Below are 23,217 nucleotides of genomic sequence, written 5' to 3' on the forward strand. Positions count from 1 at the left end.
AAAAGGGCTCCTGGGGCTCTTCATTGGCCATTGATTTAGTTAAATTTAGGTCAAAAACATGATAAAAACATGGAAAAACACAGAAATGTTCCGTCCCTGACCCTCATCTGAGGCACAACCAAAGCGGCTTTCGAGAAGGGAGAACTACCGTGGCACAGATCTTGGCCCTCGAGGAGGTTAAAAGGAACAACCTGACTGCCGTGTTGGGCTTAATCAACTTCAAAAAGGCATTTGACTCGATCCACAGAGGCACGATGATGAAGATCCTTAAGTCCTACGGTGTCCCTCCCAACTTATTCTGGGCAATAGAGACCAGATATGCAGGAACAAGGGCCAAGGTGGACGGTGACCCCAGATGGCAACAGGGGGCAACAACTGCAAAGGGACACCCTAGCCGTCTTCGTCTTCATCATAGTCCTGGTCCGGACTACTACGCGTTAAGGAAGGCCATCAATGGGCGAGAACAGGATCTTGGCCTCAATCACCATAACACCAAGGAGGTCGAGACGACACCCAACAGTAGTCCTGACAGACCGTGGAACAAGCTCCTGACCAGAGTGGATTCAGAGTGTGCCAAGGTTGGCCTCTGGCTGAATGCCAAGTTACCACCTATAACATCCCATCAGAGCATCCACATCTGACAACAACAGGAGGCACTGCTTTGAAGGAAGTCAAGGACTACGTACCTGGGCTCATGGGTCAATTTTAATCGGTTCGATTAATCAATTCAGACCGATGAATGAACAGATCTACAAGCTCACAGTATTAAATATAAATATATTTAAGTTAAATCTGACTTGCCTAAGCCTGCAGCATGCAGACACCCTGTTACATGTATTTTTTCAAAATGTATTATAATTTTTCAATACAGAATGAGATCATATCGACATCCGTAATATCAGTTATTGGCCATGACACCAATTAATATCGGATATCGATCAAAATGTCTCACATCACTAATTATTATTAGGGATGTGCCGGTATTATGCACATCTTTAATTTCTCATGACAGATTATTTATTACTATTTTCCCACCCAAGGACCAGTAGGTGTCAGTAGAGGACAACATTTCACGTCAGCCACTGAGCCACATCACGTAAAGAAGAGAAGGTGTCCTCTCACGACATCAAATTCTGTAACCCGACACGTCGAAAACACAAACCCAACATACGGCAAGGCAACGGCATTAGCAGTGGCAGGCAGTTAGATGTAAGTTGTTGATAGAGAAATAACGCCGTTTAATAGCTTTAGTGTATTCAGGAGTCATATATTACTTGACCTTTTATGCACTTGTTTTCCTCTCCATTAAAACACATCGCGGGTTAAAGCAGAAAACAAGGCAGAGTGTTTAGAGGGAAAGCACAGCGGGTTGGGCGAGACATTCAGTCCCAGGAACAGCGATGCTGGTGACCGTGTTCTGCGCGCCGAGGGACCGGCCAGAAAGCACCTTCGCCCTCGATGTGTCTCCAGAACTGGAACTGAGAGACTTCGTAGCACTTTGTGAACTAGAATCAGGAATCCCAGCAGGGGAGATCCAGGTAAAAAAATAAAACAAAACCTCCACAACACACAGCATGTTCTGCTCTGCTGGCCAGATGCTAAACTAGCTCCCATGCTAGCATGAATCTGGGCTTTAAGTGTCACTGTTGCGAAATCTCATGCAAACAAGCCTGGTCTTCACTGATTTATTGCCACTAAACGTTTGTACATTCATATTTGGGTGATTGTACCGTTGTCTGGTTGATGTCAACGCCCAATATTCAACTAAAAGGTTATCTGTGGTCAACATATCCCTTGTTGCTATATTTAGAATCAAGAAGGGCTTTAATATTTGTCACTCATCAGACGGGTACAAGCAGTGAAATGTTATTGTGATTAGTATGTCCACAAGACTGTTCAACCAACCTTACTAAGTGTAAGGCTTAATTGGGTCGTCCACTCACAGTTAACAGTCTTTGTATTGAGTTTGTGCTTGAAATGTACTGTAATTCTGCAAACTGTTAATAAAGATTTCAATCAATCAATCAAAAAAACCAAGGCAATAGGCCTACACTGTAGGCCTATTGCCTTGGTTTTTTTGATTGATTGATTGATTGAAAGAAGAATGATCTTGTGTATACTGTAGGCCCTACAGTATACACAAGATCATTCTTACCTTTCAAAGAACAAGAACAGCATTTAAAACAAGAACATAAAATAAGGCAAAAAAAAATGTACTCACAGAAAACATACGCTCCAAACCTTCTCTAATGAAATTATATTTTGACAAGCTGTGTCAATTCTCAATAATGTTTCTTGATAATGTTTTGCAACTTAAGTAAGTCTGACTGACATGTCTCATATCATATTGTATGTAATTACAACTAATGATTTTAACATGTTTGAATTCACTTTAGATCTTGTATGTAGAGGAGGCCCTGAAGGACCCTACTCGTGCCTTGGGGAACTATGGTGTCAAGGACGGAGATGTTGTGGTTCTCAGACAAGCAGACAGAAGGCAACCACCACCAAACCAACCAGCCTTCCCAGGTAAATGGTTCCTAAGAAGTACTTTGGCAATGTCGGTTGGGAACGCATGCGATAATATTACCAGTTGTGAGAGTACCAGTAAAGGCTCATTACATAGTCTGGATTTTCGGTGGTTAGGTGACCACCGAACTACAACATGACGTCACGAGCCGCGGTGAAGAGCAAACCACCGCCAACGCTCCAGCCCTTCTCTCTGTTTTTACTCACCACCGCTCAACGTTATTTCGTGGTGGTCAGCGGTGGTCAGCGGTGGTCAGCTCACCACCGAAAATCCAAACTATGAATAGGCCTTAGCACGCCCTGAGGGCGAGAAGACACCTCGCCCTCGAGGTCGCATGCGCGCATCCACCTGGGTAACGGCAGACAGCAGACTTCTGGGCGAGTGCTGGCGTTTTGGCATGGGGGGGGGGGGGGGTCAGATCAACATATGGAATTAATTCTGTACTGGCCATATATGGATTTTGTCTTCAGTATACAGGGTTTGATGAGGTCAGATCAACATAATGGAATGTCAGAACAGGTCAGTTCCACATATGGAGATCTAAGGGTTTGAGGTCAGATGTAGAGTTGCTGGCCGGCAGATCTATGTGATGATCCAGTCTTCTCCATGTATGGTTATCCAGGGTTCGATCAGATGAGGTCAGTGTCGTAATCTTTATATATGGAGAAGATGGCCATATATGGTGGTGTGACGAGGTGCGATCTCACGAAGCGTGACCATATATATATATTCTGTTTATATATTGTGTATCTATCTGCCCTGCCACGAAAAGATGGTACTTTGAGGTGTATCTGTATCATGGATGTTTTACTTGCTGTTCTATAATTGAGTACCACAGACGAAAAACTGTCCAAGTCCAAATTTCATTCTGACCCCTCCACGAAAAGGCCTAGTTGTCCTGACCCCTTATCTGTCATTTATACATTATGGATAATTAGTGTGGACTGTTTTTCATCTGTGGCATTCATTGACATTCATGGCATTCATTCAAGTGTTATTTACGGGTTAAATAACGGTTAAAAAAAATATATATATATATGGAGGCGTGATGTCACGAGGCGTGACCATATATGGAGGTGTGATGTCACGAGGCGTGACCATATATGGAGGTGTGATGTCACGAGGCGTGACCATATATGCAGGTGTGGGGTGACGAACACCTCGGCCGACCGTTTATGCGGTGTGGTGACCAGAATAAGGATGCCAGATGCCACCGATTAATCGATTTTAGAGTATTCGGTGTAGATAACATTAAATGCCATTGACAATGAATGGATAATTTACGTGTTTGTGTCTGAGCAAATCGGTATTTCCGTCCTACACAAAGTTCCATGCACATTTTTCACTTCAAAGACAATCAGCTGAAATAAATGCAGCTGTACGTGTGTGTGTGCGTGTCCAACTGAACGTTTTCTTTTTGCCATCCTGAATTGTCACACAAGTAACTATGAGGACTGAGAAGATCTCCACAAAAGTTTACTCATCAAAACTGGTTATAAAACTGCAACCATCAAAGCATAGACAGCACTCAACATGTAATATTATATGACCATGTGCGTATAATATTAAAGGTTTTATTTTACGATATTATTTATGATTATTTATTTTTGGAGGGGGGAGGCTGTCGAGTAATCGAATAATGGATTTTTCTGATGGTCAGTTTGTGGCATCCCTAGGAATCTACTGCCAGTCTGACTGTGTAGTAGTCTGTTTGGATGAGAGCTACCTATTGCTGCCAAATGCACATCCCAACTATAAAATCCCAACTATAAAATTCACAGGTGCTGAACATAAATTCATATACTGAGGAAGGAAGGGAGGTCTGCACACTTTTCTTAGCTCCCAGAAATAAATATCAGTGTTTCCCCCATAGATATTAAAGGGGGGCGGGGGCATTAACCTGGCAGAGGTAAAGGGAGCCTATTTTACCCATGCATTGCAAATGCTGGTTAATGTACCGAAACCTGAACACACTGATACACGTAGCTTTGTGCGTTTATTGTCAGCGGCAGCGCAATAACTAAACTAACCCTGGCAGTGCTGGGCAAGCTGATTGTGTAGCGCCGCAAACTCTCAAAGTGCCACATTTTCTACCTGCCAGTAATGCTACTTTAAACGACTGTATATTCACCGTAGGTTGTGCATGTGCAACATGCTGACTCTGTCCCTCTTGTTTCCTCAGGTCTGCCACACATTGACTTTCGCTCCATCACAGTCCCAGGCTCGTCTTCAAGCAATCAGCGTGCTGGTGCTGCTGCTCTGAGGCAGCAGAACACCACCCCACAGCAACAGCAGGAGCAGCGCTCTCCACAGCAACCCACGCCAATGGATGTCCGTGCCTCCGCTCCTGGGCCCAGCTCCGGCTCAGGGCTCGGCTCCGGCTCAGGCTCCTCTCCGCAGGGACTGGACGATCCGGCCTTACTCCAGCAGATGCTGCTGGCCAATCCACATGAGCTGTCCCTCCTTAAGGAGCGCAACCCGCCGTTGGCTGAGGCCCTGCTAAGTGGAGATCTAGGTGAGAAACAGGTCCTTAATGTGTCCCATATAATAAACAAAGTCACTAAGCTAAAAAATAAAGTAAATCCTTTGTCTGAAACTGTTGTGCGGGCCCAATCTCCTTCCATAAACAAACCATTAATTTGGTTGTTAAAATACCAGTCAAATCATATTTTCGGTTCATGTGTATATTTTTTACTAACTTGTTGAAGTTGTACAGGTCTATTAGTTTGTGTGGATGCAGTTAGTTGCACCTGTGTGTGTGTGTGTGTGTGTGTGTGTGTGTGTGTGTGTGTGATAATCAAGCTGTGCATAGCAGAAACATGCTATGAGATATCCGTACTGAGTAGGATGAAAAGGCTAACATCAAATACCTTTTTATGTAACCTAGTTACTGTGTAGATACTGAGGATAAAGTGACTGTGAAAAAGGCTTGTGTGTGTGTGGACATGTAGTGCAAGTGGTGAGGCCAGCAACAGATATTAACCACTTTCTATCTGGTGTCCCTATTATTGATTATATTATTATTATATATCCGGCACATGCCCAACTGGGCACTGTGGCGCCACTGAGCAAATCTCTTCACTTAAATGTCTATATAATATTTCACCTCACATGCATGAATGGATTCCATCAGAGGTTCTTAGCTCTGATCCCCTGAGGGCCCACAGCTAGTAGTACTGCTGGTTTTGATTTGAACTGAGCCCAGTTTTGGGGTCAGAGCTTAGTTAAAAGTTAAAACCCACAAAGTAGTCCTTTCTGAGCACGTCCAAATGTTCCCACAGAGCGCTTCACCAAAGTTCTGCTGGAGCAGCAACAGGATCGGGCCCGCAGGGAGCAAGAGAGGATCAGGCTACTGACTGCTGATCCATTTGATCTGGACGCCCAGGCAAAGATTGAAGAGGACATCAGGTACAATCTAGAGTCGTTTAATTCAGAGGTTTTCAACTGGTTGTCCGTGGACCGTCCACTGGTGGTCCGTGAAGGTATTGCATGTGGTCCCTGGCCATGCATTTAGTATGTTTTTTATCGACCACTAGTTGGGAAATGAACTAGTTCATTAAAGGTAGAGTAAGTGATTTCACTCAAAAAACCTTAGGTTTAGTTTTTGGCTGTGGGACCTTTGTCCAATCAGGATAGAGAGTCAAAAACGAAACCTAAGGTTTTTTGACCCCCAGGGGTTAACTGGGGACAGGGAGGAACTCCTTATATGGTCAGCACACTCTATAGTAGAGAGGATTATCACAACAAAACAAAAAAATAAGTGATAAGTGAATTAAGTGAAATCACTTACTCTACCTTTAAGTGACCATGGTGATGTATGATGACATCAATGTCAGTTACTGGGAAGTCGTATGTCAAGAACTTCCACAGAAAGGGAGTTTGAATTTCAAGGGAAAGTGAACCGGATTGACTGGTTGAGTTTATTAGGAAATGTGCCCATATAATCATGCAATCGCATGTGTCTGCCATCTATGAGTTTAATATGCAAGGTTAAGAGAACAGAGTAAGGGCAACCATGGGAAAGGAATAGCTCCGGACGACTAGCATATGCCAGTTAAATTATACTGACTGTTAAGGGCTTGATTTAATTCACCTCAAATTAACACATTTGATATTTTTTATATCCCCTCACCCAACTCAACAGTGGTCCCCAGGTTGATTCTTAGTTAGGGTGGTGGTCCCCAGGTTGATTATTAGTTAGGGTGGTGGTCCCCAGGTTGATTATTAGTCAGCGTGGTGGTCCCTGGTTCATAATCAGTTGAAAACCCCTGGTTTAATTAAAGGCAATTTTAACCTCTTGAACCCTTGCGTCTCTATTCAGAATTGTATTCTGTGACCATGTCACTCATAATAGAACAGTCAGTGAAAATAGCTCATCTAACTGTACAAGCCACGTAAGACACTGTATGCTTGTAGATCGGATATTTTTATTTGGTGTAGAAGAGCAGGGGTTCCCAAAGTTGGGGTTAGCGACACCACATGGGGTCACGGGACATTACATTTAAAAACTGTAGAAAGCATAGCATTGTATGTACATACAGCTGCTTTTTAATGCTAGACATTTACAATGAAAATGTCTAGCCTACCATTATTCCAAGTGCAGTAAATACACACACATTGCATGTGTATTTACTGCACTTGGAATAATGGTAGGCTAGACATTTTCATTGTAAATGTCTAGCATTAAAAAGCAGCTGTATGTACATACAATGCTATGCTTTCTACAGTTTTTAAATGTAACAACTTCCTTCACTAGTGATTTTTCATGTCCAGACAACTTCTTTTTCAGCAGTTATGCTGAACCTTTCTCAGTTCAAGACATTTCCATATATACTGAATATATATATATATATATATACCGGTATACCCATATATGTGAAGTTGTCCTTGTCCCTTATCCGTTGCCTTATCTTACAAATACTTACTAATACTACAAATACTTTTAGAACCTGTCACAAAACAGTAGCCTTCCACTCCAGAGAAGAAAGAACACAGCCCCGGTTTCACTGGCACGATCAGATCAACTAATGAGATTAACGTGCTATAGTAACAGAGAGACGGGTGATGCTGGTATTTCTCAAACACTTGTTTGTTGGAGCATGACTGCATTGTTGTGGTGTAACGAATGATGGAAAAGCAGCTTGCCATTGATATGCAGTGGCAAACAAGCATGCATTGTACAGTAGAAGTAAATGTTTAAATGGTTAATACATTCTAGGCATTTTAACCGCTTATGTCATCAAAGAGCTCGACACAAATTTCCCAAAATAGGGATATCATGTTGAAACTAAAGTGGTTGATAAGTTGATGTTTACGATTGTATTTGTATTGTAGGCAGCACAATGTGGAAGAAAATATGACCATCGCAATGGAGGAGGCCCCAGAAAGCTTTGGACAGGTGGTTATGCTTTACATCAACTGCAAGACGAACGGACATCCTGTGAAGGCTTTTGTTGACTCAGGTAAGGAGCTGAAAATGGAAGCACAAACACATGGCCGAGTTGATTGTGAAAGTGCTTATATTAAAATGTGTGTGACTGTGGGTGCTGTTCTGTGGTTTTGGATCTCTTGACGGATATTTCATTCTGCCAATAATGTCGGTCTACTCTGTACATTCATTAACAATGTACTAAGTAATAAGTATTGAACTTTTTTGGCACTCATTAATGGGTCATTTGATATTTCTACTAGACCTTTTGAACAATGGGAAAAAAGTGGATCTTTATTTATCTTTTTGTATTTGTTAGATTTGCCTGTAGAATTGAATATGCACCTATTTTTGTAGTAGTAATAGTAAATTAATAGTAATAGTAGAAGATCCCAGAAATTCTGAGTTCACTTATCTCTTATAATTGTCTTGTTTTTCCTTCTCCGTCCAACTTTTCCTCAAAGTTGAAGACATTTTTAATGCCAGATTGACAGACATACTGTACTTGTCTTGGTTTTGAGGGGCGCAGTAGTGTAGATTCTTGTCCTAACACAAACGCCATGCCGTTGACAATGGATGGAGAATTTACGTATGTATTTACGTTATGTAGACGAGCAAATCGGCTATTTTGTCCGACTCCTAATACAAAGACTAAATTCCTATTGAAGTGTATGATAATCCAACCTCCACTTCTCCTTTCCTCAAAGTTGAAGACATTATTATGGATGTGCATTTTCCTATTCCTAGCTAGGTTATACCATTTGGTCTCATAACAATCCTACTTGGTAGTCTTGAATACTCTGGACAGGTTTAATCAGAATGAATCATTCTGCAGAACTTGATGTTCTTTGCTTCCCACGGGCCCTTCCATTCCAGGAGCCCAGATGACCATTATGAGCCAGGCGTGTGCCGAGCGCTGTAACATCATGCGTCTGGTGGACCGACGCTGGGCGGGGATCGCCAAGGGCGTGGGCACCCAGAAAATCATCGGCAGAGTTCATTTGGGTGGGTGTCCGTTTTTTTTAAAGCAACAATGTTCCTGCTTCCACAAGTTAAAGACCTCGTGCAATGGTAATTTCGGTCATTTTATTTTGAAGTTTGAGTCTTAAACAGACTGTACGTTTCTGAACCAGAGTGTCGCATCCCTTCCAACAATGGGACGGTAGCTCTGCTACACATCATAACACATGCAACGCGTGGAGTTTTTCTTTTCAAGTCAGACAGTTGGCCAGCTCTACCAGTTTGCTGCTACAGCTATGTGGCTTATTTCTAATGTGAAATGTTTTCAGATATATATTTTAGCATGCTGATTAAGTTTAGAGTAGTTCTGTAATCAACAGCTGTGTTTGGATGAACGTGCAGCAATGGGAATCAAACGGGTGAATGAAATCAACCAACACTCGACTCGTAATTAAAATTGGCTTTCTAAAATTGATATCAAAAATTAAAATACACAAAGGTGGACATTTTCCCATTGTTAGGTATGCCCATATGATGACCCACAGATGTGGTCTACTCTAAAGGTGTGAAAAACTTTTTTTTTCATTTCACTAGGTCTTTAAAACATGTTTCCAAGAGAGGAAAAAAAAAATGCTTTGCAGAAACATTTATTTCATGTTTCTGCATGATATGTAACTAGCTTATATTGAGATGCTTCATTTGCTTCACTCATCTAGCTCAGGTTCAGATAGAAGGAGACTTCCTGCCTTGTTCTTTCTCCATCCTGGAGGACCAGCCAATGGACATGCTGCTTGGACTGGACATGCTGAAGAGACACCAGGTACGTACTGTACTAGCCTGCATCATCATACCAGTCTCTTTTCAGATGCTCCTGCCATACACAGTAACATGAAACGGAACCGCTGCAAATGCCAAGACACTATAGCTGATGTCCACCTTTTGTCCCCACTTGCCGCATACATTTGTCCTACTATGTATGAATCAATTTAGTCAACGCATATATTGTTTGCCTCCTGGCAGAAACGGAAATGTATTCATTGTTGTGGGCTCGAGTAGCGAGTACTGTGACATCATGTGGGTCAACCAACAGGAAGACAGAGGGACGTCATGTGGGTCAATACTTCCATCATAGAATAGGGAGCTACTCGAGCCCACACTGTTTCTTCAGGAACAGTGTGGGCTCGAGTAGCGAGTACTGTGACATCATGTGGGTCAACCAACAGGAAGACAGAGGGACGTCATGTGGGTCAATACTTCCATCATAGAATAGGGAGCTACTCGAGCCCACACTGTTTCTTCAGGAACAGTGTGGGCTCGAGTAGCGAGTACTGTGACATCATGTGGGTCAACCAACAGGAAGACAGAGGGACGTCATGTGGGTCAATACTTCATCATCATCGAATAGGGAGATACTCGAGCCCACACTGTTTCTTCAGGAACAGTATGTTCTAGTAGTTATATATCGTCGGTGAAACCTCATCTCCATATTTCAACTTTGCCCTACTTCCTCATAATAGTGTCAAGCAAAAGTAGTGCAAATAGGCTGAAATAGAAGATCTACAAGCTTAGAACGCGTTTCTGAGCGTTCCACTTCCTGAAAGGTAATTGTTTTGAAAATACGAGGTTTCCACCTGACGGCGATGATATCTATATAATTTATAGATCTATGTTCGTGAACAGAAATTTCCAAAAAGATGACGGCTTCTGTTCGTGGCATTCAGAACAGACACTCTAGCATTCAAAGATTGTGGGAATAGTAGTTGATTGTGGAATAGTTGTTTGGCCTGAGAGAGACTATGACCATCTCATCCAAAAAATGTGATACACACATTTTGCTTCATACTTACATCAAATTGAATATAATTGAATACAAGTACATTTAGGCAAATAATTCGTTCTGCCCCTTAGTGTTCCATCGACCTAAGGAGGAATGTGCTGATAATTGGCACAACGGCCTCCGAAACTCGCTTCCTACCTGAAGCGGAGCTGCCAGACTGTGCCCGGATGGCATACGGGCCAGAGGGGCGCGAGGACGCTCGTCCCGAGGAGATGGCGGACAGGGAGCTGGCAGAGGCACTTCAGAGGTCCATACAGGAAAGCGGTAAGGCGGGGGTGTGACGGTACAGACTGTAGCACGTCTGTGGTGGTTTCATTAGCCTCTTTTTATTATTTTTCAGCTGACATTTTTCTCAGCTGGAAAAAAAAGAATATCAGACATTTTTTGCATGTGCCATTTTATGCTTCTTTTACTCTTGATCTGTATTCCTGCAGTCATCTTGGATTTTTCAGTCACATCATCTCACATGATCACTTTGTGTCATCACCTCAGCAAATTGAATGTTTTATAGTCACATGACACATAACCGCCAGGCAAATGTTTAACCACATGAACCCATGCGTTCCTATTCTGGGCTTGTCATGGGCACATATTCACCAAAAATAGGCAGTATGTCTGCTATTTTCGGCAAAGACATTTTGTTGTAGAGGTAAAACAGGAGGGGTCCAAGTGCAGAGCCCTGTGGGAGCCTGATCATTGAAGTAGGGTTTAAGAGCATTTTAGAAGATAATTATATTGCCAGCTAAGACTTGGCTTTTTTGGGGTGCATTAATATTAGTGACACTTCCCTTATCGCACCACGGTCATGTCAAGTCACGTGTATTTGTATGGCCCTTTAATCACCAAGTTTTATACAGGCCCACATTTAACAATGGAAATAAAATTACACAGTAGCATAAGTATTGATTATACTTTACACAAGCCTTTCTAAAACAAATCTGGTGACCTGAGGTTAATGACTGAATTTGTGATCACAGTGACAATTCCTTCAGGTCATAGGCCATATTGTAGCTGTTCTCTTGGCTGACACCTTTCACCACTGGTGAAAGGGTGGACAGTTTAGCGCATGCTTGTGCTGTGTGTGTGAGTGCTAACTCTCTGCGTCCCTTTGCATGATGTGTGTGGTGTGCCCTAACTCTGAGCAGGACAGCACTGATGCATTTGGAAGAGAAGGCTGGAGAGGGCCCTGCCAACCAGGTACTGCAAATCTACAGGAAGAATTATACGTCCATTGCTGTTTTTTTTCTTCTTCTTTTTTTTTTACACGTTTTGTTGCTCAGTCTCAATAGATTTTTCAGTTTTTGCTTTCATTAAGTGTTTCCTATGGAGAAAATTTGGATTCAAAATGTATAAAGCACCTAGCAAAACAATCTCACTGAGACTATTTCAGCATTTGACATAATTGACACAATAGACGGTATACTAATTATTTGATCAGTGTCTCCATATAATTTGCTATCATTTCATTGCAGAGGCTGGCATGGGAAATCAAAATGCATGTTTTGAAAGATTGTGGTCCTGATTTTTGATATCCTTTAAACTGTTTAATTCTCAAATGCATTTTCTCTCATGTTAGACACTGCAGATGGACAAACTACCTCACAGAAATCCCCACCATTCCCAGTGCCCGAACCCTTAGACCAAATGGCCTCATCCACCTCCTTCTCCTCCCAACCCCCATCGCGTGGCCATCCCCAAAGTCTATGCCTGGACCGCTCGCAGTCTGCCCCAGCCACAATGCACGCCCCAACACCAGGGCAGTGCCAGAGTCAGCCTGGCTTCCAGGGGCTACCAGGGCCTTCGTCCCAAGAAGAAGAGTCCATTTCTACAAGCAATCAAGTTAATCCTCACACCCTCCCGGCCCCGACCAACTCCCACTCCAGTTCTATGGCTGATCCCCTGACAGATGACCTGCCTAAAACCACCTCTCCTCCGCACAAGGCAGTGAGAGGCATTGCAGGCTTTGGAGGTCCAGAGAATGAGGTTCTATCTACGACCACAGAGATGGATACTGAATGCATTAGTCTGGTGAAGAGCTCCATGCTTCCCAGCATAGCAGAGAGTGGCGTGCCATCATGTACAGTCACAGCGATGGATGCTGAATTTGACAGTATGGAAAATGGCTCGATGCCCACCAACCTAGAGGAACTCTCCCCAGTTCAGCACATGGAGAAATACACCCCTCCTGCAGAAATGCCTGCAGATTGCTCACTAGCCTTTGGCCATCTGAAATGTGAGGTACCATCCACAGTCACAGAGATGGATGCTGAATCAGAAGAGGCAGCAGATTACTCTAAATCCACCAATCCAGAGGAGTTTTCTCCAGTTCAAGCCATGGAGGAGGAGGTGGCGGACGGATCGGGCACACAACCCTGCCCAAGTGCTACTGGTCAGCAGAACTATGACGGAGAAGAAATGCATGAACATCAGCCCTTACCTGTTCCACTGTCCCTCAACCTGTGTGCTCGTCCAGCTGACTCTCCACCAGAGAATGATGCGACTCCTGATCTATACTGTGCTGACACTGCCTCTGTGCCATCTGAGAGGGACCAGCCTGAGGGGGAGCGCTGCCCCAGCTCTGAAAATATCCCCTCTCTGGCAGCAGCTCTAATGGAGCTTCACCAGCTGCTGGTATCCAACAGCCATGGTCAGTCCCAGGAACGCAGTGCCTCATGCTCCCCCTCGCACCCATTCAGACAGGATGCAGACGGACTGGACGACGGCAACCCCATCCCCGAGTCACCCAACCCGACCCCTGAAAACACCCAGCCTACCCCCTCTACTGCCATTACAGCCAGTGCAGAAATAAGTGATGCCAAAGCCAATCTTGCTGCTGTATCTGATGAGGGACCGTCTGTGTGTGTTGCACCTGGCTCCTCTGGTCAGGACGAACAACCTGGCAGAGATACGACAGAGACTGCAGAGGGGCACGGACCACTGCAGTGTCCAGACGGCTCCTGGGAAAGGAGGCCAGACAGATGTGGGCAAGATGATGTCAGTGATGCCACTGCGGACAGTACTTCTGCGCCTGAGCCAGTGGGTCCCTCTGCTCAGACGGGGGACATGGAGTTCAGGGAACCCCCTGAGGGGCAGCAGGGCCAGCAGGGGAGAGGGGTGGCAGATGGTAGTGCCTCTGGCGGCGACAGCACAGACCAACCCCAACACACTCATCAAAGCCCCCTATTTATGGCCGTAGGCTCATCTGTGGAGGGCTCTACCACCTCGGCCCCCTGTGCTCCTTCTCTCGCTCAGGCGCCCCACTCCACACCTCTGGCCCCTCCATCCTCTGCTCCCGGTCCCTTTACAGAACCGTTTCCAGCTGAGCACATCCAGAGGATCCAAGCAGCAGGGTTTTCTGCCAGGGAGGCTACAGAGGCACTGGAACTAGCCCATGGCATTGTGGAACTAGCTCTGCTGACACTACTAGCCCGCAGTATCACTGTGCCCACTTAGACTCTCTCACAGCCAATCACGGGAGTCCTGAGCCGACCGCTCCCTCAGCGTCTGTATAATTTATACTTTAATATTGTTATGAATACAGATATCTCAGTCCCATCTGGGCAACATGACACAGGGGAAATCAGTCTCTTGGTTTATCACAGACCACTTGAGAACAAACCTGAGACAACTGGTATTATTTTCCTGGATTTAGCAGATATGAGGTGTGTTTGCATGCAGATGTTGTGGGTGCCCATTTCCAAAACCCATCTCTTGGGGGTTATTTTTTTTTTAAATTTGATTTGTATATTAATTTTGTTTTAGTTTTGTCCCACTCCCTGCGATATTATTAAACCCCAAATATAACTCATTCTCGATTCACGTATAATTTCCTGATATTTGACATTGGCAAGGAAAAGTGTACTGAAAATGACTGCAGTTGAAACTTTTAAACTTTTAATGATGGCCTTTTGTCATGAGTATGACTATTTGCAGGGTTTACAACTACAACCAGCCTGCATGAAATTAAAGAAAAGCAGAGTCTGAGCACCCCCATGAGTCTGTGCTCTGTCATTGCACAAAACCTCTAGAGAGCTAAAGCCTGATTCATACTTGCTTAACCTGCACTGGAAATAGCTTATCTACAAGCTCTTGTGAGCTGCCTTGTAGATAAGCTACTTTATAAGTGTGCAACAAAGTATTAATAAAATGCATACTAGAGTGCATTCTGAAATCTGAACAGTGATGGCATTTGTTTCCCAACTCTGTGTGTTTATTAAATATGGGTATATTTTATGTATCACCCAACTGTTGGTATTGATCTACACATTTAAAACAAAATCAACAACCCGCTTGTGTCTTGACATCTCTGGAAAGCTTTGTGATGTATTAGAGAGCTATTGGTAGCTCCAGTTGGGATAAAATGTGACTTTCTATGTCATGTTGTGTCAAATCTTCATTGTCAATACCTTAAGCATCCATGTTCATTTTGATGTTTATGTTGAAATATACCCCTTAACTGTCTTAATGTTTTTCATTCAATAATTTTCTCTTGAATCAAACTATCCGGGTCATATACAACAATATTCAGGCAGGTTCAATTATTTACTTCTATCTTGTACTCAATTTTAAATTGCAAATAAAGTGAAACTAGTCTTTGTATGTGTGTTTGTGATGTATAGTTCCTATGAATGACATCTTTACTTTATCTTGTGACTTTTCGTTTTTTTCCTCCAGGTAATTTATTCATAAAAGTGAGCTTTTGGGACACTCGGGTAGCTCAACGGATCATGTTGGTGTTTAATGCTAACTTGCAACACAAATAGTTTAATTGATCCGTCTCTCCCGCTGCCCCAGTACAGTACATACTGTTCTGTGTAATAAAGCAAAAATATATTTAAAAACAATACTTTTATTTGTATAGTTTGTATAGTGCTTTTCAAAGCATTATCAACATTGTATTAATGATAAATCAAACGGGAAAGGGAAAAATTAGGAATTCATGATTTGTAATTCATAGCTACTTTTTAATACCAGAGTATTTTCAAAAAGCATTTTCTTAGCTCTATTTTTAAAAGCAAGTCTTTTGAACTGATTTTAATTGAACTATTATTGTTAACATGTTTGACAGAGTTTCACTTCTAATTGAGTGGTACTGGGATTGAGTACTTTGTCCACCTGTATGTTTCCCATATTAAATCAGTTAACTTGAGTATATGGTTATAATGGACTACATTTCTCCTAGGAATAACTTAATTTCTCCTAGGAATAACTTAATTTCTCCTAGGAGTAATGTCAGTTGTTGATATAGGAAGAACTTAATTTATCCTAGGAAGAACTTAATTTCTCCTAGGCTTAGTTTCTCCTAGGAAGAACTTAATTTCTCCTAGGAAGAACTTAGTTTCTCCTAGGAAGAACTTAATTTCTCCTATAGGAAGAACTTAGTTTCTCCTAGGAAGAACTTAATTTCTCCTAGGAAGAATGACAGTTGTTGATAGGAGTAATGTTAGAAAGAACTGAATTCAAGATAACCTGAATTACAATTTCTACTAGCAAGAAGAATGCAGTTCTGACTAGGAGAAACATGGTTTTGGATATCTAAAACATATATTACAGATGGGAGGGTGGTTTGATTAAATGTTAAAACGGCTTGCCATACAAGTGCGTCCTCTGGTGGTATAAAATAATATGTACGCTCGGGATAAAAAGTAGGATACAGGTCAAGTGGGCACCGGCTAAATCTTCACCTCGGCATTAAATTTGCGATTCTTCCTAAAAGTAAAAAATAAATAAAACCATGGTCGTGGTTGGAAAGAATCGATTGTATATGATTTGAACATGCAGTGTGCATGGCATACCCTGCATGTTCAAATGCATTCAATTTCGCCTTGCTTTGTAGACTGTCAGTGTCACAGTGACAGTATAGTAGCTATATACTTCTACTACTAAAGGTTACAACTACTACAAGTGACATTTTTCAGCAGCAACCAATAAGTTAATAGTGCTGCCCGCTTAATGTGATTACATGTGATCTGATCCAGTATTTTGTCATGGCCAATTATTTACCCATTCCATTCTTAATCATAACTTACGATTCGATAGCTCTTTCAGTCTGACTGTATATAACATCCACCTGTGCCGTCCACGGTGTACCAGCATAGTGCATATAGGCTATTATAGCCTGGCTATTATATATGCTCTACTAACTATGACTCCACTACAGTACAATTGGCCTCTTCCCTTTACAGTACAATTGGCCCCCCTTCCCTTTAAAACCGATCAAAGGGTTTTCGTCATTGACGTTGTAAACAGCTGTGCAACCAAATCAGTGAACTATCGAATTCCGTGACTTCAGAGGTCGCTGTGGCTCAGGCTCAGACTTGTGTGCGTGTGCGTGTGCGTGTGTGTGTGTGTGTGTGTGTGTGTGTGTGTGTGTGTGTGTGTGTGTGTGTGTGTGTGTGTGTGTGTGTGTGTGTGTGTGTGTGTGTGTGTGTAGTTTGTGTAAACATTTGCATTTATTTAAATGTATTGTTCATGTTTGGGTTCTTTGCACAGCTGCCATCCACCTTAGCCATCCACCTGTGTAGTGTCGGTATGTAGGAGTTACTAAACACAGACGTGTGCACACAGTGTGCAGTAATAGTTACACAATTCAATAGATGTCCAGTTTTGGTGTAACACGTGCGGTTACAGTCAGTGGGATGTAGGCTACTGTTACTGTATGTAAGAGACATCTTTACACGGAACACGGCCGGGAGTTTGACTGACGTACCCTGGTCCCTGCCGGCAGAAACCGAAGGAAAGACGACACACGAGACGAGAGAGACAGGTAAGTGTTTCTGTGTCCTGTCAAAGCCGCTGACTGTTACTGTGGTGTGCGTGCGTGCGTGCGTGTGAGGGGAAATTTATAAAACAAACAAACAGGAGAGCCTGAGCCTCAAAGGAGATGCAGATGCGGATGCTAGCCAGCTGGGAAACTGACGAATCTCCGAGCTCATATTCGATGCATAACCGCAGTTGCAGTTGTGCTGTTATGGCCCAGTCAGGAGTATTTTCTGTTTTCTGATCACTTTGTGCTGTAGACCATCACTGAAATGGAGAGTGAATGGCTGGCATGAGGTATTGAAATGGTGCCACACTGCCACATGACCATGAACCTAAGTAGGAACTGTAGGCTACTCAGAATAGTCAAAAACAAAAAGCTGCATATTTTTCTTTTGGATTTCTAACCATTCATAGGCCTATGATGTTTTTGCATAGTATTGTATATTTGTATGTCATTAAATGTTTTGATGAATTGATTATTATTAATTGATGATTGATGATTGATTTCCCAATGGGGGTTTAAAATCCTCGTGCATGTAAACTGTACTTTCCTGTGGTAAAATGTGCTGCTGTGACTGGCTGATCAGATTACTGCAATGCAATATTATGGGGAACAAACTTATTTCCCCCTTCTCCATCAGTTAAAGTGAAAGCTGAGAGAGCACACACGCACAAAGAATAAATAAATTCCCACCGTGGAAGGACTGTGTCTGTAAGGAGATCCATCCATCCATTTTCAACCGCTTATCCGTAGTCGGGTCGCGAGGGCAACAGCTCCACCAGAGTGTTCCAGACTTCCCTCTCCAGAGCAACATTAGTGACTTCCTCCTGGGAGATCCCGAGACATTCCAAGGCCAGTGAGTCGATGTGTTTCCTCCAACTGCGCCTTGGTCTGCCCCGGGGTCTCCTCCCAGTGGGACGTGCCTCGAGGACCTCCCTAGGGAGACGCCCGAGAGGCATCCTAACCAGATGCCCGAACCACCTAAGCTGGCTCCTTTCCAGGCGAAGGAGCAGCGGTTCTACTCTGAGTAGGGAGATGGTTCAAAGAAATGGAAATAAATATGTAAAAAGAAAACGTACATATTGGTGCTTTATCGGACACATTTTCCTGTTAAATACCTGTGCGATTTGTAAAGTAGCGTTGTAAAGTCAATAGATTTGAAGCTTTGGTTTGTCCTGTCTGCTATTGTCTGCATTTGTTTTCTTTATTCTTAATTATTAAGTTAATTGTTTGTATTATGCATTTACTACTACTAATTATTATCTCGTTTTTTATTCACTGTGTTTTTCTTAAAGGAGACTGGAGTGATGGACTGTGATGTGGCTAAGATGTTAATGCTAGCGGGAGGCACCCTTGCGCTCCCCATCCTGGGTTTCGTGGCATCCTTTATGTTCTGGCCTGCTGTCCTCATCAAGGTTTATAACTGGTAATACACACTAAACAATTACTGTATCCCTCTCAGCTGTCCACACTCTGCCTCTCCTATACACAGGCCATCTCCCTCACAGCTCAGCCAGTTAAATAACCACTATGACCCCTACTCAAACTGTCCCCTGACCAGCTAGGACACATGCCCAGTGTGTCACACTCATACTCATGCAGAGTTATGTGGAAGTGGACTTTGACTTTGATTAGGCAATAGGCCTCTCCTCTGATGGATAGCTCCATCAGACACGCACTCAAGTTTACACACCGCAAGGCAACATGTGCGCGCGTGCACGTACAGTCGTACACACACACACACACACACACACACACACACACACACACACACACACACACACACACACACACACACGGTTGTGTGTTGCTGAGTCATGATGTAGTTGACTTTGACCTACCTATGAGGACTCACAGCGCCTCCTGATGGTTTCATAACATTAGAAACACATCTCATTCATTTTGTAGATCAGCAACATTACAGTCAGCCAATTTAGGTGTTGACAAACAATAGAAGGAAGTGAGAAATCCAGAACCAACATAATGCTCCTCTTCTCTCCTCTCTTCTCCTGATCTCCTCTCTGTTGTAGGTATTGGAGGCGAAGGCTGGGTCTGAAAGTAGACTATGCTTATTGTCGGAAGTACAGATTCTGTTATTCACACCGTGGAAGGCCGGGGGGCACCACACCATCACTTCTGCTTCTACACGGCTTCTCAGCAAACAAAGACATGTGGCTTCATTTGGTCAAGGTATCATGATTCATGCACAGACGACCATGCACCATAACAATTTTACAGTTTAACCATTTAGCAAGGGAGTAGTTTGAGTACTAATGATTTTAATGTGCTTTTGTGTACAGTACCTACCGAGGAGCCAGCATGTTGTGTGTGTGGACATGCCTGGACATGACGGGACCAGCAGGACAAATGCTGAAGATTACTGCATAGAGGGGCAAGTCAAACGCATAAATCAGGTGTGTGTGTGTGTGTGTGTGTGTGTGTGTGTGTGTGTGTGTGTGCGTGCGTGCGTGCGTGCGTGCGTGCGTGCGTGCGTGCGTGCGTGCGTGCGTGCGTGCGTGTGCATGCGCGTGTGTTTCGCTCCTTCAACTGTATTATTATTATTGTTGTTGTTATAAATATTATTATTATTATCCTACATGTAATTAAGGAAAGCCACGCGCTCTGTTCTTGTTCTCACTGGCTTGTGCATTTGATCTCAACTTGCACACAACATTGACCATTAGCATTATTCACACCGTTAGGAAGCCATGTTTTTCACTTTGCCCAAATTCAAGCTTTTTATTAGCATTTCTTGGAAACTATTTAACTCGGCAAGAATAATAGAATAGAGTAAATTGAAGACCCGTGTTTGTCTCTGTAGTTTGTACAGAGCATCCGTCTAAACAGACATCCATTCAGAATAATAGAATAGAGTAAATTGAAGACCCGTGTTTGTCTCTGTAGTTTGTACAGTGCATCCGTCTAAACAGACGTCCATTCCACCTGGTCGGTACGTCCATGGGGGGCAATGTAGCGGGGGTGTACGCTGCCCGCTTCTCCGCTCAACTATCAGGAGTCACCCTCATCTGTCCTGCAGGTACAGTAATATCCCAGCAGGCAGCTCACCTGTATTTACTCACCTGTAGCAATCAATCAAGAACAAGAAAGATTGTACTGTACTCCCATGTTTTTTTGCTTTGACCTGGGATGAGGAGGAGCCATGTATTTCTTTAAATATAATGAATAGCTGCTTTCTTGTATTTTTCCCCAGGGTTGGTGTACCCCACAGAGAGTGAGTTTGTGAAGAGACTGATGGAGTTAGAGAGAAGTCAGAATGTAGAAGATATTCCTCTGATCCCATCCACAACACAAGAGATGGAAGACATGCTGAAACTCTGCTGTTATGTACGCTTCAAAATTCCTCAACAGGTACAGTACTACCACTGGTACTACAACTACCACCACCTCACTGGTACTACTTTTTCAGATAAGTTTGTTTAAAGAGCAGTGCAATAACATTATGTTGCTGTTTCCTTCTACAGATTCTACAGGGACTCATTGATGTACGGATCCCAAACAATGACTTTTACAGAGAATGTGAGTGCTACTTCTTGTTCTTACAACTACTATGACTAATACTGCACACACTCACTATCAGGATGCAGACTGTTGCTGTTGTAGGGAAAAGAGAGGGTGTACAAATAATTGTGTGTGTGTGTGTGTGTGTGTGTGTGTGTGTGTGTGTGTGTGTGTGTGTGTGTGTGTGTGTGTGTGTGTGTTCTTCTCTGTGTTTGTGTGCATGGTTTCATGCTTGTGTTTTCTTCTGTGTGTTTGGGTCAGTATTTATGGAGATTGTAGGAGAAAAGTCTCGTCATTCTCTCCAGGAAAACCTGCACCTGATCACAGCACCCCTCCAGGTTATCTGGGGGAAACACGATCAGGTAACAAAGCATTTGTTCAATCCCCAACCAAATCCATATACTGTAGTAGGCTCTGCATAACTGTAGTCCTGGGTTTCCAAAAGGTGGCATTTCTGTTTCCTGTTCTGGTTTATTCAGCAAGCCTATTGTTCTTTATGAGAATGAGGTTCATACTAACTAGGGTTCAATCCCGGAAATCGTGATTTATAGGCACTCTACCCATGAGGCCACTGAGCTGGTATATAGAATTATCTTGGGAGGAAATAATTCTATAAAAGTGCTTCTCAGTTAAACCCGGTTCATACGCCCAATTCATCAATTAATACCACCAAATAATACACTACATCAGTCAGGTTGTGAACCTATAGGTTCATCTTGTTGCATTTAGTGTTGCTTGAATATTATGACCAGTAGGCTTCGACTGTAGCTGAAAATAAGTCAATTTCCGAGGATAGTGTGTGTATGGTATTCCTTCTTTTACTAGGAAAGAAAATGTCTCATTTATTACAAGGAATGTGTTTCTCTGAGACAATTATCTACACAGAAGTCAATAAGACAAAAGTACATTACATGAAATAGTCTGACAACGGTTTTATCTGCCCCACATCCACAGGTAGTTGATGTTTCAGGAGCATCTGTGTTGCAGGAGATCCATCCTGAATGTCAGGTGACACTTTTGGACAACTGCGGTCACTCTGTCGTCTTGGAGAGACCCCGGAAGACTGCACAGCTCATCATGGACGTTCTGTCTCCCCGTGAAGTCAATGGCAACGCCAAGAAAATAAGATAAATGAACAAAATAAGATACATTTATGTTGAATAAAATAGTTAATAATAATATTTTTCTAATGCCTTCTGGAGATGGTTATTTACTGTGTCTGTCAATGTCCGCCTCTGCCCCTCATGACTACATGACTACCTCAGTCCATCTGTATTTCTGTCTGTCTTTATCTCTGTTCTTCTGTCTGCTATTTAATGTCTGCTATTTAATGTGATTAATGTAATTAACCTGAAATGCAAACGTATAGATTTATACTGTAGGTGAAATATAAGGACATTGATAACTGTCATGTGACTGACTTGCATTACTGATTTGATTTCACTAAAACTCAGTTGAAATAAAACAAGAATGAAATAATCTCAGCCAGTGAACAAGGAGCTGCTGCTTGACAGATTTAATTGTATGAGGGTTATTCTTACCACATGCTCTGAAAGTCGTAAATCTGCTGGCAATGTTCCATATTAGCGGGATGTGTTGTTAATGTCAATTTGCTTTTGTTCCATTCATTTCCCCACTCTTGACTTTGTATCATTTACATACCGGTATTTCACCCACAGCTTCGGTATAAAAGTGTTAGATTTCCATAACATATGATGCTTAGTTCTATGAATAAAATGGCACACAAGAACAATATTATAAGTTTAATGTTGTTAAGTTGTGATCGATCATGTGTTTGAATGTGTATTTAATTAATGAGGTATACTTCCATGTATGTATTATTTATAGTTATTGCTCTAGACCGGGGCTTAAGGAACGGTCAGTAAAAAACAGACTTCACTTCCCAACCCGTGACAATCCTTATCCACACTTTTCCTGGGCTGTGTGTGCTCCAGTTCCTGTCGATTTGATCCAATGAAAGCCAATGAAACTGGTCAGATGACCAATGATATCCAATGAAATCAACAGGAACTGGAGCACACACAGCCCAGGAAAAGTGTGGATAGGATAAGGGCAATGGTGCTGCACTGCTGCCCTGCTGGAGAAGGGCCAAGAATAAGGTAAATAGTGTGTTCTGCTGTTTTCCCTTCCCCATTATGTGTCTGTGGTTAACCTCGCAT

The 23,217-nt window shown here is 42.8% G+C and overlaps 2 protein-coding genes across 4 annotated transcripts; both read left to right on the forward strand.

The window, feature by feature from the left end:
• The first annotated feature begins 1,172 nt into the window (after positions 1–1,172).
• ddi2 (DNA-damage inducible protein 2) lies at positions 1,173–15,352 on the forward strand. Of its 2 annotated transcripts, XM_080793084.1 has the most exons (10): positions 1,173–1,538; positions 2,397–2,529; positions 4,713–5,045; positions 5,812–5,938; positions 7,865–7,992; positions 8,835–8,963; positions 9,635–9,738; positions 10,827–11,019; positions 11,901–11,952; positions 12,332–12,429. In XM_080793084.1, exons 1-9 carry the CDS (start codon positions 1,401–1,403, stop codon positions 11,909–11,911), a joined length of 1,296 nt encoding a protein of 431 aa, XP_080649210.1. In that variant the 5' UTR covers positions 1,173–1,400; the 3' UTR covers positions 11,912–11,952; positions 12,332–12,429. The 2 variants fall into 2 exon arrangements, with proteins under 2 accessions (XP_080649210.1, XP_080649209.1); XM_080793083.1 differs by lacking the exon at positions 11,901–11,952 and having other exon boundaries at positions 12,332–15,352.
• Positions 15,353–17,398: 2,046 nt separating this feature from the next.
• LOC308327430 (monoacylglycerol lipase ABHD6-like) lies at positions 17,399–22,737 on the forward strand. Of its 2 annotated transcripts, none has more exons than XM_080780892.1 (9): positions 17,399–17,521; positions 18,817–18,944; positions 19,549–19,708; positions 19,819–19,932; positions 20,423–20,555; positions 20,730–20,887; positions 21,001–21,055; positions 21,299–21,399; positions 21,992–22,737. In XM_080780892.1, the coding sequence occupies exons 2-9, from the start codon at positions 18,826–18,828 to the stop codon at positions 22,166–22,168; spliced, it is 1,017 nt and encodes a 338-aa protein (XP_080637018.1). In that variant the 5' UTR covers positions 17,399–17,521; positions 18,817–18,825; the 3' UTR covers positions 22,169–22,737. The 2 variants fall into 2 exon arrangements, with proteins under 2 accessions (XP_080637018.1, XP_080637019.1); XM_080780893.1 differs by having other exon boundaries at positions 17,413–17,521; positions 18,814–18,944.
• The last annotated feature ends 480 nt before the right edge of the window (positions 22,738–23,217 follow it).

The sequence above is a fragment of the Protomyctophum bolini genome (genome assembly GCF_963924005.1).
Source record: "Protomyctophum bolini genome assembly, chromosome: 2".
Lineage (NCBI taxonomy): Eukaryota > Metazoa > Chordata > Actinopteri > Myctophiformes > Myctophidae > Protomyctophum > Protomyctophum bolini.

What these genes read in the sequence shown, in the direction of transcription:
- LOC308327430 (XM_080780892.1), top strand. Translation starts at nt 18,826, where the DNA reads ATGGACTGTGATGTGGCTAAGATGTTAATGCTAGCGGGAGGCACCCTT. An exon ending in AAGTCAAACGCATAAATCAG is followed by an intron (nt 19,933 to 20,422) that starts GTGTGTGTGTGT and finishes TTGTCTCTGTAG; the next exon opens with TTTGTACAGTGCATCCGTCT. An exon ending in CACCCTCATCTGTCCTGCAG is followed by an intron (nt 20,556 to 20,729) that starts GTACAGTAATAT and finishes ATTTTTCCCCAG; the next exon opens with GGTTGGTGTACCCCACAGAG.
- ddi2 (XM_080793083.1), top strand. Translation starts at nt 1,401, where the DNA reads ATGCTGGTGACCGTGTTCTGCGCGCCGAGGGACCGGCCAGAAAGCACC. An exon ending in AAGATTGAAGAGGACATCAG is followed by an intron (nt 5,939 to 7,864) that starts GTACAATCTAGA and finishes TTTGTATTGTAG; the next exon opens with GCAGCACAATGTGGAAGAAA. An exon ending in ACATGCTGAAGAGACACCAG is followed by an intron (nt 9,739 to 10,826) that starts GTACGTACTGTA and finishes TCTGCCCCTTAG; the next exon opens with TGTTCCATCGACCTAAGGAG.